This window comes from Oreochromis niloticus, linkage group LG1 (genome assembly GCF_001858045.2).
Source record: "Oreochromis niloticus isolate F11D_XX linkage group LG1, O_niloticus_UMD_NMBU, whole genome shotgun sequence".
In the NCBI taxonomy this organism is placed as follows: Eukaryota; Metazoa; Chordata; class Actinopteri; order Cichliformes; family Cichlidae; genus Oreochromis; species Oreochromis niloticus.
The window spans coordinates 32969157-32987337 of record NC_031965.2 but is presented as its reverse complement, the minus strand read 5'-3'; the positions used below and the strand labels follow the sequence as shown (position 1 = coordinate 32987337).

Below are 18181 nucleotides of genomic sequence, written 5' to 3'. Positions count from 1 at the left end.
TGTTGTAGTCCAGATTGGATTATGGGATTATTATCCTGATACTGATAAACTAAAAATGTCCCAGCCCTGCCAAAATCACCAACAGCAGGTGTTTCAGAAACATAATGCAATTAAGGTATAGACCTTGTCATGGGAGGAACATAAAGCAGCGTGACATTTATGAGGCTGTCTTTGTTGTAGCTACAATATCCTCCAAATGGTAAATTGCAGATGGAGTCAAAAGATATGGTCTCTTTTTTGCACCTTGTAGAAAGGGAGAGGCGGTGATGAGGTGAAGGGTGAGAGTTGTCTATTGTTTTTGGCTTTCTTGGCCGTCTCGTGCTACTGGTTTGGCTCAGCTCCAGGCTAGTGTCAGGGGGCTAAAAGTGCTAACTGGACCACTATGTCAAGGCACTTGGGTAAACATTGCAGCTGACTGGGACCTGGCACAAAGCCACGCAGTGTAGAACAAGTTGAAAGAGGTTCAGAAGGGTTTCCTTTCACTGTTGCCTCTCTGCTTTTCAGTCTCCATTCCACTGGCTGCCAAAATCCCATGTAGTTTATAATAGCTTGTGGCCAGATTGTTTTTCTGCCAAGTCTTCAAACACAAGCTTAGTATAATCATGTACTTGTGAGAAGGAGAAAGGAGCAAAAAAAAAGAAAAAAGAAAAGAGAGACTCCCAGACGCTCAGAAAATGCAATGTGTTCAGAGCAATGTGTTCACAACTTCACTTCCAACATTTACATTCTACGTTCAGGGATTTACATGCCCCTAAGTTTCACAGTTCCTGAATCACAATCACCACAAGAAGTGAGCTTTAAGTGGAGTGTCTGTAAAAAAGCCACTGGCTAACCACTGGGTAAATCCTAAATGTTGTAAAGGTTTATGGAATGTTTCATATTAAAGAAAAAAGAAGCTTGTTTTTTGATTAACCAGATCAAAGTCCTCTTTGTCACAACAAGTTATTTAAATGAGTTTTGGATATATTATTTGATAGTATCTTGTACAAAACTAAACAATCAAAAAAGATAAACTGATAGTATATTTTAAGAAGCATAATGAAAGTTCAAGCTTCCATTAATGTAGAGATTGTAGATTAGTGTCAGCAGCATATATATTGTTACATTCACCAGTGAATTGCTTATAATGAACTGTGTCGGATGTCAAAAAGCCCACCAGGCTCTGACCTGCAGTCGATCTGGTTAATAGACAATCGCTCTGTGAATGGAACTATGGACCACATCAACTTCAGTCCATAATTTCAAAAGCCACGTTAGTAAATGATTAAAGAGTGGCACAGAAAATTAGAATTAGTAACAGCAGGGGCTTCACTGCACCTACATTATTATAAGAAATAAGTGTAGTGGCTTTAGGAAATGCAAGAAAACTATACCTCTATTGTTCAATTTCTTTTTAGCCTGTAATGTATGGAGATTTTCTGTTGAGTTCAATTATTAGTCAAAATATAATGTATACTGCTGTCGGTGCCCAGGCATTGATCTTTTCCGAAGAAGCTCTTTTTCTAAAAAAGATAAGCATAAACGTGGGACTTTTTTCAGTAATGTTTGTCACAGATTTGGGATGTCCCCCCAACCCCCAGTGGAGCCACCCTAATTAGCCAGCCATCTGGTCAAACAAAGACAACTCAGGTTTTTCCTGCCCTAAATAAATGTGATTAGAAAACCTAAAAAGGCCCTGTGCTTTCAGCAAAATAAGGATGTGTGGATGCAGAAGTTCATAAATTCCAAAAGGATTAAAATATAAAGTGAAATGTAATATTTGGAGACAGTAATTTAAGTTTCTCATCTAGAATTTGGAAATAAGCTTTTGTGAATGCTTACTTTAAGTGGGTGGGCATAGATATAAAATGAAAGTGCAACAATGATGTTTGTGAAAGTTTAGCATGCTTTTCTTTTTCATATATTTGAGGCACTGGTAAAATGTTAATTGATTTTAATATAAAAACTACACTGTTTTTTAATTTTTTATTATATCTTTCAAGCTGTATTTAATCTGCAGTTATGTGTACTTTAAGCTGAACACCACTTTAGTAAGTGACCAAATATTTTCCAAAGTGTCTCGAGCTTTTGGTGTTGAGGTTGAAGCTGCGAGGAGGTGGGGGTTTTCTGTTCTTAAATCGGTCAATATTAGTCATCTTTAGGTGTAAATATAATGATACATATTTGAATATTTATATATTGTTTAAGTTCAATTCAGTTTTATTTATATTGTGCCAGATCACAAGAACAGTTGCCTCAAGGCGATTATCATTACTCCCCATCAATTTGAGAGATGAAGCTGCTGCTGTCTAAATGTAGAGCAAGGTTTCAGTTCTTCATCTATACATTGCCTACCTTGATGTGGGCAGGTGGTCCTGGAGAAGGCAGAAGGCAGTGGGAGGGGAAATGCATAGTTTACAATGCACACAGGTTCCATTTTTGATTATAACTGCAAACCAAGCTAGCAGTTAGATTACATAAACGAGCTTGTTCAGCAACTACTTAAAGTTCATTTAATAAGGGACACATTTATCAACAATGGTTTTGATTAAGCTTACAGTAACAAGCATTTTTGCTACTGATTTGTAGTCCACTGTGGATGTTACAGAAAAAACAAGAGCCTGTGGCTGCTGTATTTATTGACACAAAGCTAATAGTTATTGTTGTGCTGTCAGTCTTTTGTTGGGGGGGAAAGGAGCAGTTTTTAAGCTGAGCTGTGTAAACTTTTTATTTGCACACGTTTGCCTAAATACATCAACATCTATTTTTAGTATAAAAAGCAAATAAAAGACTTGGCATGTCAAGCCCTATACCACTCTGTGTTAGTTGTGTGGTGTGCAAATTCTCTTTTGTACATGGTGGAAAATAGTGGCATTAAATTTTAGTGGGTTGGATAAATGCTAACCTTGTTGTTCAAACATTTGCTTCTATTTGGAAATGCTACAGGTCTGTACATTGTGATGTTGTACTGCATGTGCCTTTGCTACTGTTCTATTAACAGTGAGCACAGTTTGTTTGCTGTGTTATCTATATCATATTCCCTGCTGCTATAAAACTCAATTCCCCCATGGAATTCATTATATTTTATCTAATTTTACCACATATACACTGCGCTCAGTTATGCCTGTTTATGGACAAACTATGCTTCAGCACAGAGTAGTTTAAAGTATCTAATTGGATTTCTCATATTGAGAAATGTCTCAGATGTAAATATTTAGGTTGATTAAGCACAATACTTGCATGCCAAATGTAATTTCCCTTTATACCAGCCTGTGCAGAAAAAAATGAACTTGCACAGGACCTTTTCTAAACTCGGTTTTGTAAGATGTATACAGTGCTGTGAAAAAGTATTTGCCCCTTTCCTTATTTCGTAGTCTTTAGCATATTTGTCGAATTGAAATGTTTCAGATCATAAAAATTTTTTAATATTAGACAAAGATGATACGCATTATGTAGTAGGACAGCGATCCGAAACACACTAGCAAGCGCACCCCTGAATGGCTAAAATTAAGCTTTTCAAAGTCCAGGCTTACATCAGATTAAGATGCTTTGTCCAAACCTCAAATAGGCTGTTCATGCTCAAAAATCTTCTAATATGGATTAATTTAAAAAGTCTGCAAACAAGAATTGGCCGAAACTCCTCCACAGTGATGTGAAAAATACACTGCAAATTATTGCAGTTGCTTGATTGCGATGCTGGCTGTCATGGATGGCACAACCAATTACTGTGTTAGGGAAGTTTAGGACTAGGTGTATTATTTTCACACATGGCCCTTAATAAATGAAATTATGAAATAAAACAGCTTTTTTCAGGTTATCTGTATCTAGTATTAAAAATTTGTTTAATGATTAGAAACATGCAAGTGTAACAAATGTGCAAAAAACTAAAAGAAAATAAATCAGGAAGGTAGCAAATACTTTTTCATTGCTCTATATATTCTGGTACAAAAAAAAACACAAAAAAAACCAACAACAACAAAATTATGTAGGTCCCCTCATGCTGCCAAAACTGCTCTGACCTGTGAAGGTACAGACTCTATGTCTAGAGGTGTCCTTTGGTATCAGACATGATGACAGTCAGAGATCCTTTTAGCCCTAAGTTCGGAATTGGAGCCTCCATGGATTGAACTTGTTTTTTCAAGAGATCAAGACACCAAGTCAACACCTCTTTGTGATGTTCCCTAGTCCATTCCTGAACACAAATGTGAATGGGTGCATTATCCTGCTCAAAGTAGCCAGTGCGGTTAGAGACTAACATGTTCATGAAGCGGTGTACGTCTTCCATTACTCCATTATCCAGTTCTGATGCCAACATGTCTATTGTGGGCACTTTTAAGTGGTGGACAGGAGATTGCGATGCAAGCTTTTTTACAGTGTTTTGACACTCATAGCTAGTATTAAGGTTTTCATCCATGTGATCTTCTGTGGGAGTGGGCCACAAAGACCACCCATTTCACTCCATGTTTCAAGAGGCCTAGGGCGCCGATGATGGAATCAGTTGTTGTCATTCATTTACTTACCACTTTTGGTAGCTGCTAATTATTGCAGACAGGTAACAACATCTGTCTTTTTGGAGATGGTCTAACTTGGTTGTCAGTCTATTGCCACCCTGAGATCCATGCTCTTATTCATTTCCCTGCTGCCAATCCATCAACTTCAAGAACTGATTATTAACTTGACATTGACAGTTGTCTTAATGTCATGGCTCATCAGTGCATATGCTAAATGTATATGGAAGCAGGTGTGGCTAAATGCAAGTTAAGCTGTTTGATCCCGATGGCCTGCCAATGGCTTGCATAGATGCTCTTCTGCTTTGGGTGTGTCTTCATGCGATTTGTTGAATAAGAAAAAGTTTCAAGTGCTTTGTAGAACCATTATTGTTATAAGTCAGTATAAGTTCAAGCCATTTCCAGTATATCTTAATGTATAACTGGTGACTGAGTAATGACAAGTAACAATCTGGTTGATCAAGAAGTGTAACAACCACGATATGGCATTTCTGGAAGAGTGTATTTTATAGTGTATAGCTTTCTCTCTATTAAACTGTCAAAATGTATTTTTGTAGTTTCTACAGACACTTTGATTTTTTTATTTTTGGTTTGGTAGTTTCCACAGTTACTGTGAGTTTTAGTGTTTGTTCGTTTCAAGTTTTTGGCCGTTTCAGCTATTCTCTGCACCCAGTAAAGATGTAGCATATTGTCGGCCTGTGGAGATGAGCTCCAGATGCGTGACGATTGCAACATCTCAGCCCGGATCCCCAGGGGGTGCTGGCCTGTCAACGGTGGAATGCCCCTGCACACTTAACGCTAGCTGAGAGGAAACAGATCCCTTTGGTTCGGAAGAGAGTGATCACATCCTATCGATTAGACTCTACGGAAAGCTGTGAATTGTGCTTATGGTTTGAACATTTGATAGTGCAAATTCAGAGAGACAGTCATAACATTAGCGTCTCAGATAGAGCGCCTACCCCCAGCCCCTATCTGCCCCACTGTTATAAGCCTGACAAAGAAGTAATTTACCCATCTGACTGCAGGCATAGTGACCTTTGTCATTTCACATGTAATTAAATGTGATGTGAAGGTTTTTTACTTGATTGTGAATGTATCAAGTTCCTGGCACTGTCAGTATAATGAGAATGTCTATAAAGGCCTATCAGGTGTGTGTGATGTCTCCAGCTGCCATTAACGTGGGGGTGAAGTGGATGCTTGCTCTTTGAAAGATGTGAGATATGCAAGGTATTTTTAACCAAAGCTTTTAACCTAGAAGTAATAGCTAATAGCTCCTTTAACCTCAAAGCAGTGCTATGGCTTCTTGCTTAAAGATTCACCGATGACACACGGAGTCAAAATATACTTATTATTATCCAGCTTTCAAGCTCTTTGAGAATCTTCATACTTTTGTGTCATTGTCATATAAGTTGACATCTATCAAGTATCACAGATGAAGCAAAAGGGATTGCTTCAAATCCAACTATTAGGCACCAAGGGGCCAATGTTTTACTCTATAGTTAAGTTTGAATTATAAACCCTATGGTAAGGAGTTAATGTATGAAGTACTGTATGTGATTGACTAAAATGTTTGCCTGTGAAAAGGTCTTTCAACCAATGAGTGTGAACTTCTGGCCACACCACCCTACAAACGTTGCATTTGTGTGAGGCAGTGAGAGGGGCCAGCTATGCAATGGGGGATGGGGCCTCTGCCTGTGGAATGTGGCGTCTTGGTGAAAGGGCTGGAGCTGAACAAATGCAGTTTATTTGGCAAACCAGACCTGCTGGTCACCAACAGACATGTTTACCCAAGGACTAAATAGGGAGATTCACCTCTCTCCTCATGTCTATCTTTTTTGGTTCGAGCGCAGCCACTTTCTCACACTCTCTGGCTTTAAAATTGTACAAATGGGTTGATCCATCTGGAAGTTTTTCCCATCTGTGTGCCTGACTACCTGTCTATCTCTGTCTTTCTATCCATTACCCTTCACCCCCTCACCTTTTTTTTTCTCTGTTTCTCTTTTTCAGCTTTGTAATTGGAGTGATTAATGGAGGGAGGGGTGGTCTTGCCTGAAGGCCTGTTTTTCAGTGGCTTATTCAAAGGTGCAGCACCGCTGAGGCCAGGGCAGGTAGCAGCACGTTCTGCCCCTGGACGTTTAGCCCCTTGTCCCCGCCACTTTGTCTGTTCCCTTAAAAGCCAGAAATCTCTCAAACATGACTGGACACTCAGAGGCAGGCACGCCCCTGGGTCCTGTTCTCTGCTGCCGGTCTGCTCTCATGTGATTTGTGACCTTTTTTATGCTCCATAATAATTCTTAATGAGAGCACAGAGTAAGGAGTGGATCTGGCTGTAAGCAAGAATTTTACCATATGTTCCCGAGTGGCAGTGAGATTTACTTACATCTTGTCGCACATGGGATCACGATTAGCTAGAGCCTTTGTTGGCGGTGGTGTATGACCAGCTCACCATGAGATTCTTTTCAGTAATTAGGAGATAAAGGACGCCATCCGCTCAGCTCAACTTCCCATGCACCCACCACTCGCCCTCCACCCCCTCCTGATAGACAGTGCCCCTATAAATGATTCCTGGAGTCCTACAGAGGGATCAAGACCCCAATTATTTGATTAGGATTAGAGATGGCTGCCCCCCACATTGCTCGTTATTACTGCCATGCTGAGAGGAAGCACATTCACTTTCTTTGAGATCACGAAGGCAAATTGGCAGATGGGCTAATAAATGGCTAGGCTTTTGTTCTCTAGTAAATGTTGAAAACTAGGGATGCACCAATTATCAACATACTTTTTTTAGTTTGTTTGCCTTTTTTTTTGCTTTTTGAGACATATAGAATAAATAAATCTTTCAAAAATAATTTTAAAGCTCTTCGTCAGTATTTTTTTTGGACACTGTGCAAAACAAAACTGTTGTGATGCTATAAATAGACATCAGTAATTGTCATCTTATTTAGGAGAAAATAAACAACTGTAAATGTAATCTTCTTTAATCTCATGGCCAGTTTATTACAGAAATATAAGCACTTGCTTAGAAAGTTATCTATTACTTTATTTCAGATCTGCACGTTGCATTGTTATCAGCTTTTTAATAGCAGACAATGAATAATATTACTGGCCATTTCAGTCAACTATCCAAAAAATCAGGTTTAACAACAAAGCAAGCCTGTAGCCTCTTTCGTGGGTACTTCCCATTTATCACTATTGTTGGCTGCAATCCAGATATGTGCTGGAGGCCTTGATTGTGATTAAATTACTGCTGCCGTGTCTGTTTAAAAGATTTTCTTTGCTGAACTGTTTTGACAGGCAGCAATTTGGCTAAAAAAGATTAGTCCGGGAATGAGATGTTAAGAGTACCTGTGGGATGAGAGGGGCTCTCCTGTTATTGTGAGATCCTGTTTTTGGTGTACAGGAATGTTGGTGAATTTAAAGCCACCCTCCCTCCTATCTGTTCTGGCAGAGCTCGCACTAACAGCACTGAACATTCTGTTGCCCTTCGTTTAGTGCCTGGGGTTGCTATAGGGATTTTGCTTGTATGAGCATGTATTTTGTTTTCATTGAGGTTAGGTGTGGCTGTGTTACATTGTTTATTTTAGAAAACTGCAATTTGATGAGGGTCTTCTTTGAAAACCAGTGCCGTGTCACTTAAAGTAAGATTGTGTTGATGAAGGTGCAGAGGAAGGTTAACTCTAGGAGCTGTGATCTTGCCCTCGTCTCAGTCTCTCTGGCTTGGCGGTAGATGACTAAGGATGATGAGTATTGACTTATGCTGTGAGATTGCGTCCGGAGGGGGCTGGGGACTTCCCTGTGTTTGCACATCCAGGGCTATTGATTTGGACTGCCTGTTCAATGGCTATGGCCCAGGGGACTTGGTTTGCAATGTTCAGCTGTGTAGGGTGCGACACAGGGCTGTGACGGTGCGTGGATAAGGAAGACGGGGGTTATGGGTATGTCTCAGGGCTAACAGGGTTCTAATATGGCACAGACATGCGCCTCTTGTCATTAGCCTTTGTTTAGTCTACAGCATCACTCTTGCAGTCTGCAGAACAACAACTATTTTGTACTCCATGCTTTAGATGAGCTTGCTTTTACTCCCATCCCAACAGTCATCAACCTGTTATCAATAGTATGAAAATGACCTAGTTCTCACAGGTGCAGTACTGCTTACAGACTATTCAAATGGATGCTAATCTGTTTAAAAAAACAAATGTGGAAGTTTACTTAGTCTATTTTTCCTCCCAGCTGCTTTTAATATCTTAAGACAATTCCCAACTAGTTGAAAAGTGATTATTTTCTAAGCTGAGTGGCTGGTATTTGAGTCTCCCCCATCTGCCTTCATCAGGAGTGAAGGCAAATCACATGATGCTTTTATTAAGAGCAAGCCTCTTCATCTAATAACAGCACCACTATCAAATTGGAGAAGTGCTGTCAACATCCTGAGCAATCAATGCCATCCATCCCCCACTCCCCAAGCAGCAGCCATTAACCCTTCCTGTTCCGGCATGCCTGGCCTCACTAAAATGGTGGCTCTTCCTCAGACATCTTTCTATAATGGCTGAGTAGAATTACCTCCAAGCTATTCATCGACATTCAAGTATGAGTGTGTGCTGTGTTGTTTGTCCAGTGCAGGGTGATTCAAAGAATGTCGGCTTGTTAAAGGTTGTGCACTGAAATGTGTTGCAGTAATGTTGCACAAATGCACACTGCATTTGTCTGCATTTTTTTTTTTTGCCAAAATTGCATGTTTTACTCAAGGACCAGCAGATTAATAATATCTCTGTTGGTACCTACCTTTTTTTTTTTCTTCTTTCTTTTAACTGAGATGATTTAACAAAAACTGGCTAATTAAATATTAGCTTTAGCTTTATAGTGGAGCCTGGTTTTTATTCACCTTTGTGCTACAAAGTCTTTAAAGTCAATCTATGAAAATGTTCATCATCTCCGGGAAGCTTTGGCCCCCATTTAGAAACAATTTCTATGGGGAGAACTTGTCCAGGCACAGAGGTGTGATCTGTATGTCAACGTGTGCACAGATTTTCTTTCATCCCCCTGTGGGATGACCAACTCCTGCGCACTAATGGTCATCTACCTTATTCTTATCCCTGATTTGGCGCTGTGCCAGTCAGTCACGTATGGCCGTAATGTGATTAGGCCACCCACAGCCTGTCCAGTAAACCTGCTAAGAGCATGAGAGAAACGCGGAGAAAACCCAGGCTGTTTAAACATATGAAGGCTTCTGTTTATCCTCCACCCTACGCACACACACGTATAGACATCAGCATGTGTAAGTAGTACACATGCATAGACACACACACACACACACACACACACACACACACACACACACACGTGCCATACCTGGAAAAGATATATAATATCATTTGACCCTAATTGAAATATTAGCTCACATAAATATACTCTGGCCATAAGTTCAAAATGTAAAAACTGTCTAGAATCTATACTGCATTAAAAAAGTTACTTGAAGTATATGTGCTAATGTAAAGACACATGCTTCCAGCAGTTCACTGAAGCAATTACAAATGATATCAAACAAGCCAGGCCTTGTACATGACTGCCATAAATATAAGCAGGGTGTGGGAATCGCTTTCTTTAAGAACTGCTTTCTGGGTGGAGCACTGAAAGTGATGTAGGGTATGAATCGACTTATCATAAGGAGTGGTTCCAACACATCACTATCCACTCTAACATTTAAAAAAAACAACAACATAGTGTTAACATTCCTCAGCTGACCAGGGTCTCAATTCAAGAGCCAACATGTCTATTCAGGGTTAATGGCTTCCATCTTACAGTTACTGTGCTTTTTTTGACCCAACTAAAGAAGCAGAGGGTCTTCTATAGAGCCATCTGAACTTATTCACATTCTTACAGGTGACAGCTGAATTTACACTCTAAGACTTAATTATAGGGAATCCGTCATAGTAGAGCCTGAGCTCGGCACTCATTTTTAGGGAGTAAAATATCCAGCTATTGATATTATTTTTTACCATATACAAAAAGATAGTGTGACACTATTTTCCATCTTTTGTTATGTCATGTTTTAATACATTTTCCAATAGTGTTTAAATAAGAAATAAACATGAAAACATCACACAACTTAGTGTCACTATGTACGTTTGTGTGCTGCAGGGATCACTGAGAGTTAAAAATATTTCCAATGACTACTTTAATAGTGTATTTAAGAACCATTTCAAACCATTAATCACATTCTTCAAGAAGTAGCTTTCTTTTCCTTACTATTTTTTCTTTTTCTTTTTCTTGCTTATATGCTTGTTGACTCTGACGCTGGGTACAACAGTTCATTTTCAAAGTGCTGAAGAGCTATGCTGTTTCTATGGCTGTGAACTATCTTACTTTCCACCTTGCTTGTTTACAGCTTCCTGGCTCAGATAGAAAGGTGCTGTTCAGTGGCAAATGGCTACTTAAAATCATGTATTTCTGTTGCAAACTAGTGAGGGAAGCAACATTTAAGCTTCTGTTCCACATGCCATATTCATCCCTAGTTAAGAGTAGTTTCCTTCATTCAGTTTTCACTTCATTCATCCCTACTTCAGATTAGAGTCAAAGCTACTCTGATGGATACATTACATGAGAAGACAGTTTATATCATCAGTGCTCATCTTCTGTAATATAATCTGGTAACAAAATGGAAAAAATATTAATATCCAGGCATATTGGACAATATATATGGAAATGGTTATCCGTCAGCCAAAAACTGATGTCTTATTTCGCCTCTACTTTGAAGTTGTTGGTTTAAAGACCAAAAAAGTATTGTAAAAACATCAACATTGATCCAGCAAAGTGGTGCAGACATTTCGTTTTAGCAGGAAGGCGGTTAGTTGTTGTGGCTTTGGTTAAGATGTCTAGTTGAAGTAACTGATAATACCTTTTAAAGTCGTTGTCTGTTTCATCACATGTTAGTTTGCAGTTAACAAGTTTGTTTTTATCTTGGCCACCATCTGCTCTTTATCACATCAGCCACTCTACTTTTCCTTTATTGCAGCTGAAGAGGAAAAACTGACGGCCGTGGTTTAGAGCAGGAAAGCACTCCACAGTTGCACTAGTCTAATGTGTGTGTTTGTGTCGGTTTTAAATGTGTGGTTGTATTGTGTGTTTTAAAAAAAACAACATATAAACTTTAAAGTAGTCACATTATTAAATTTCTCCTCATCTTTCCCCTTTGTTTACAACAGTGAAACTGTAATGGACCCTTTATGCTCGTTGTTCTCAGCCTCACAAAACACTCCATAAAAAGTAAAATTCACATCAACGGGCACAAGCTGCACTTTGGTGTGTTTTTGGCCACTCGTACGCGTCTCAGTTTTTGAAACCTTGCTTAAGCTGTGACTAGTTTTGCTGCCATTTTAATGATATTTCAGTAAAGAAGCTCAGATATTCACGGATTATACAGCAGTGTTTATTTAGACAGCAAATTTTAATTTAGTTTTACTCATAGTCTTTTGACTAAAATGTCATTTAGGTTTAGACATAATTTGGGAATTTATTTTGATATTTGGTCAGATTTAAGCCTAAATGTCATAAGATTATCATAGACTAAATCAAAAGTTGATTCGGTCTCAAGTGTAAAAGTTTGCCATGTTTTTTCCAGTGAAAGTTGCTCCACATGTTTTACAAAGCATCTTATATTCCTTGACATCAAATGTGGAATGTGTCCATATGTCTGCTCTTCTCTTCCTCCCAAATCTTGACATTTTGTCACGTTTTCATGAGAAATGGAGAGCATGCGAGCTCCCCCTTCGCTACCTGTTTTTTTGGCAGCAGCTCAAATGTGTGCATCTAACCTTACTGCACAAGGAGATTACTTCTGATTGGATCACTTCCAAACTCCTCCTGCCTTTCTACACAACTTAATTAGTTCTGATTGGATCATTGGATCGTATTTTCATCTTGTTTTTATTTGCTGATGAAAATGTCAGTACATTTCATCGTATTTATCATCCTCTTGCGTTAGTTTTTATGTAGTTATTGTCTTGCTTTCGTCAGGAAAAAAAGGTATTAGATGAAAATATGCAGAAAATTATTGATCCATGAAATTAATACTGTTGTACAGAGGGAGATTTGAAAAGATGAGACTTTCTGGAAAAAATTTCTTTGTTTCGTTGTTTCTGGTTTTGACGTCTTCTCCTCCTGTACCTCTTGTTGTGGAGGTTTTGATGTGGAGTTTTTGCTGACAACGGTTGTTCAGGAGAACACTGCAGAGAGTACTGACACCCTCAGCGCTGGTATAAATGGCACAAAGCGACACTGTTGTCACTGTTTGCACGCAACATGAACAATGCGGTGAGAATAATAGGCCTAAGGCATAGAAAAGGTATATGTGTGGGCAACTAGGTGGGAATGCTGTGAGGAACCTCGGACTCATTTTTGACCAGGACATGTCCTTCAACGCACATATTAAACAAATATGTAAGACTGCTTTCTTCCATTTGCGCAACATCTCTAAAATTAGAAATATCCTGTCTCAGAGTGATGCTGAAAAACTAGTTCATGCATTCATTACTTCTGGACTACTGTAATTCTTTATTATCAGGATGTCCTAAAAACTCGCTGAAAAACCTTCAGTTAATCCAAAATGCTGCAGCAAGAGTCCTGACAGGGACTAGAAAGAGAGAGCATATTTCTCCTGTTTTGGCTTCCCTTCATCGACTTCCTGTTAAATCCAGAATTGAATTCAAAATCCTGCTCCTCACATACAAGGTCTTAAATAATCAGGCCCCATCTTATCTTAATGACCTTGTAGTACCATATCACCCTATTAGAGCATTTCACTCTCGCTCTGCAGGCCTACTTGTTGTCCCTAGAGTATTTAAAAGTAGAATGGGAGGGAGAGCCTTCAGTTTTCAGGCCCCTCTTCTGTGGAACCAGCTTCCAGTTTGGATTCGGGAGACAGACACTATCTCTACTTTCAAGATTAGGCTTAAAACTTTCCTTTTTGCTAAAGCATATAGTTAGGGCTGGACCAGGTGACCCTGAATCCTCCCTTAGTTATGCTGCAATAGACGTAGGCTGCCGGGGATTCCCATGATGCATTGAGTTTTTCCTTTCCAGTCACCTTTCTCACTCACTATGTGTTAATAGACCTCTCTGCATCGAATCATATCTGTTATTAATCTCTGTCTCTCTTCCACAGCATGTCTTTATCCTGTTTTCCTTCTCTCACCCCAACCGGTCGCAGCAGATGGCCCCGCCCCTCCCTGAGCCTGGTTCTGCCGGAGGTTTCTTCCTGTTAAAAGGGAGTTTTTCCTTCCCACTGTCGCCAAAGTGCTTGCTCATAGGGGGTCATATGATTGTTGGGTTTTTCTCTGTATGTATTATTGTGCGATCTACTGTACAATATAAAGCGCCTTGAGGCGACTTCTGTTGTGATTTGGCGCTATATAAATAAAATTGAATTGAATTGAATTGAATTGAATGAAACGTTAATAACCACTGGTCTACAAATACATTTTTAGTAAATTCTTAGATATTAGATGTTACTCCTTTCCCTGAATGAGGAATAGATAATTAGACAAAGTAATAGAAGGTCTAGTATCTCTTGGTGTATTTCCTGAAGGATTAGGAAAAGTATATCAACTGTAGAAAGCATTTTCTTTAATATTATTATATTCGTCTTTTAGATGTGGGACTAGATGTACTCACAAGTGAGGATATAGCAGTAAGCCTTTCATTGACTGGACACTGGTGTTCTGTCACTTTAGACCTTTGTTCCAGGCTAACATCAGGAACACCTTGACCCCTGCACTCCCATGACACAAGTGTCACTCAGGGAAGTGTGATGTTTGTATGCGTGCCTGCAACCCAGACGCTGCGGTCTGCTTCTTTTGTTTTAACATCTAACACTGATGAACTGGGAGCTAATTGTAATGTTGCAAGTCCCAAAATAATTTACTTTGAACAAGAACACCTGTTAAATAGTAAGAATTTTTAGACGATGAATCGATAAACAAACGTAACTTTTAATTTGTGTCGTCTCAGTGCAGAAATGTAACGATCCTGATCTTGAAATATTGAACTCTGGGTCACAGAATAGGGAACATCCTGTTTGTATAAAAGGTGCTGCCAGCATTTTTTTTCCTAACCATGTAGGACTACATATGTCTGCAATGTGAATTATCTTCCCTTATAATCATTTATAATGGTTAAAGTTTAACAGACGTGGTCAATTGTGAGCAAAGGTCTATAGGCCCTTCAGATGTGCCATACCTTATGTTTACCTTTACATGATGTGTTAATCTGGATCACATATAATAGATTATATAATATAGGAAGCTGTTTTTGATGATGAAAAAGGTTTTGTTGTTCATTTTCAACACAAGATACAGTCTCTGAAGTCCAGTAGGATAACGTAGTGTTGATTTTTTTTTTTTTCAAACTAGATATAATGTCAATCTGTTGGTATGTCTATAAAGATTTGAACACTGAACTTTAGAACTATTAGTTTTTTACACAGGGGAAACATTTTCGAAAAAACCCTTTTATGGTTGCTCAAGGAAAAGAAAACATTTTATCACATGTCGTCATTGCCACTGTTAGAAATAACAGCATTGGATAGTTTGTGCTTGTGGTGTGGTGCAGACCATGTTTGCCCTTCTAAATAGCAGACGTCTCATTTTGTCTTCATGCTTTTGCCTTGAAACCCACCATTTGCAGTAGGTTTTCAACTTGATGGCTGATGGTATTTGTATAGGGAGCAATTGTTGACAACCGTTACACATACTGAGAGTGAGAGGGTGAAAATGACTTGCTCTCAGGGGCCTTGACAACCTTTGCCCCCCTGGCTCTTGTTTCAGGCCCTGTAATTGCCACTGACCAATGGGCTCCTGGTTGAAACTAGACTCCAGGCTGCAGCTATTAACGTCCCCCTCCAAACGGATCTTGTTTTGATTCCTGATGCTTTTATAGGTTTTGTCTTTAGGAGACATTCCTGGTCGGCACATACCGTGCACCCCTTTCTGCCCTTATTTTCCTTCCTTCCCGTCTTGTGGGGCCATTGGCCCCCCTTCCTGCACTCACAAACATACACATAGCCTTGATCAGCTTTTGTGTGTGTGTGTGTGTGTGTGTGTGTGTGTGTGTGTGTGTGTGTGTGTGTGTGTGTGTGTGTGTGGGCGCCAAGGCTACTGACCAGCCCACCCTTCTCTGGCCCCTCCTGACTGCCATCTACACTCCATGAACTTGGCCACCCGTCACAGCTGCGTTAAGATTGAAGGATGGGGGGCCCTTGTATCCAGCTGGGTCGGAAGACATTGTTGGGGGCAGGGCAGGCCCAGATGCAGATGGTTTAGGTCAAATGGAGATGTTTGAGGATGAAGGGGGAGGGGGATTTAGGAGCTCAGAGGTACCATAACTCCAGAGGTTACTACTTCAACCCCTGGACTATGCACCCTTAGTGTTTGAGTATATATTTGTTTTGATAAGTGTGTATTGCAGATTGTACTTTGTCTTATCTAGCTTAGCGAATGCACCACTTTTAAAGCTTGTTACAAACTATTTGAAGGGAATTCAGGCTTAACCTAATAAATGTTTGGTGTAACAACAGATGAATACATTTTTTTTTCATGGAGATGAGTCAGTTTTCTAAACATAATAAATTTGTATATGCATTAGTGTTGCAGTGTATGTTTTTCCTTGATTAAACAAATGTTGAACTGGAAGAATCTGGGTTCAATGGAAAGCATTCACTTTTACTGCAAAGTTCTTCATGTTATGGACTCTGCAAGGGTTTGAGTCCAATAGAGAGAGGGTCGTCTCCTCAGCCGATTCAGCACCCACAGACTGGAGCCTTAACGTTTTGTCGAAATTTCCCAGTGGAGATGCATTTAATAGTGTGCATGTTTGGGATTGTCAAATCAGACATTACATAATTCTGCCTACCTGAAATTAGTGCAGCTAATTTGCTCTACGCAGGCGGCTTCCCAACTCACCCAAATGGAGCATTTTCAATAGTATTTTCAGTAATTTGTATATTTTAAGTAGTTAGAATGCATCTGAAGCAGACTGTCTCCTGTTTTGTATCAAAACTGGAATTACCTAAAATTATCCAGAGCTGATGTGTGAAAACCTGCTCATGTGTTTGTTTTGTTTTTTTACTGACCTCGTCTGTATTTACTCTCATTTGTTGCAGAATGGCAGTGCAGGATGGGCAGATGAGGCTGACAGCAGCAGAGGAAGAGGAGAGGCCTCAAGAGACTTTGCTAAGGTGAAAAACAAAATCAAGGAAAAAAACAAATAAAATCCCAGAAGTTTTGTTACAAAAGAAGCAAAAGGAGTCCTTTATGACAGTTACGTGGTAACATACATTCTCATTTCAGTAGCACATATGGCACATGTATATAGGTCAACCTTTTGAAGTATTGTACAATTGCAGAATTATCAGCTTCAAAGAACTAAAAGTGTTGAAGCCTGAAAGATTCATCTGTGCACACCTCAAAGATGAGTTAGCTGCTGACATGTATGTTTTGTGGTTAAGTGAGATGAAAGCATCTGTTCTAAAAAGAAAATTTCAGGGAAAAAAAAGAACAAATGTCTTCCAGACAAACATTACGTATAGAGTATATGAGTCATAACAATGGTGCAATTACAACGTTTTGCAATGCTATTATGAACTATCATCACATAGTCTAATATTAAAAAGAGCAGTAGAGAAAAATACAGACATTCAGGATTAAGCACTGGACAATAAACGGTATACTTAAGCACTTTGAGGCGACTGTTGTTGTGATTTGGTGCTATATATAAAATTGAATTGAATAGACATTGTGGCTGAGCAGCCACACAGCTCTGCTTTTAGCAAACATTACCCTAATAACTTTCTATTTTTCTTTACAGCTGTATGAGCTTGATAATGACCCAAAAAGAAAAGAGTTTTTGGATGATCTCTTTGCCTTCATGCAAAAAAGAGGTAAGCATACAAAAATATTATTTTACTAATATCAGATCCTGTGGCTTGGCATGCACTGGATAAAGCATTGAATTGGAGGTTTATTTGGGACCTAGATAACTTTTAGACTTTAAGGAAGACTATAAGTTATCATCATTATACTGCAAAGTTATAATATTTTCTGAGATGTAAAGTATTATATTGTTGCATTCCTACTCTCAACACATATAGGGTGCTTTAAACTTTAACTTTCAGTGTGAATATATGGGAATTACCACAGATGTGTCATTAAGGTTAATTTCTCACCCTCTGCCTGTGTGGTCAAAGCAGATACCCCTTGACTTCCATTTTTCCTGTCTCAGTGTGAGGAAGGAGGATACTTTTTAGAGATCACCAGGAATTTCAGTGTTGATTGAGCAATGTCACACCTGCAGCACAAATAGATTACTTCTTCATACAATTGCTAGAACCCATACAAAATCAACGAGGATGAAAGTACGTACAAAATGTAACTCCTTGTCTGATGCCAGTGAAACATGTTTTGCCACTGAACAACTCACACACTGGCTGAGAAATACTTCATTAATTCCCCTCTCAAGCATAAAGGCCTTAAGGTATCAGCAGGTAAGATCTGCCTCAGCTGATCCTGTGTTTCTGTAGCATCAGAGTCAAGTGGATCTGGCAGTGGCCTAACTTAGTTGGCCAGCAGGCTTCAAGGATCAGTTGACTTTGTGCTGCTTTGACACTGCTTACGAGACCTGTCTGACCAGGGCTGCTAATGCACTTA

The 18181-nt window shown here is 39.3% G+C and overlaps 1 protein-coding gene across 3 annotated transcripts in view; it reads left to right on the top strand.

The window, feature by feature from the left end:
* The window catches only part of LOC100695615 (AT-rich interactive domain-containing protein 3B), a 57939-nt gene that overhangs the window by 12469 nt on the left and 27289 nt on the right, over positions 1–18181 (top strand). For all 3 annotated transcript variants that reach the window (XM_003437685.5, XM_005447685.4, XM_019360701.2), the window contains exons 3-4: positions 16639–16713; positions 17343–17415. In XM_003437685.5, the coding sequence (XP_003437733.2) occupies positions 16639–16713; positions 17343–17415 (148 nt within the window). The remainder of the gene's footprint in view (positions 1–16638; positions 16714–17342; positions 17416–18181) is intronic.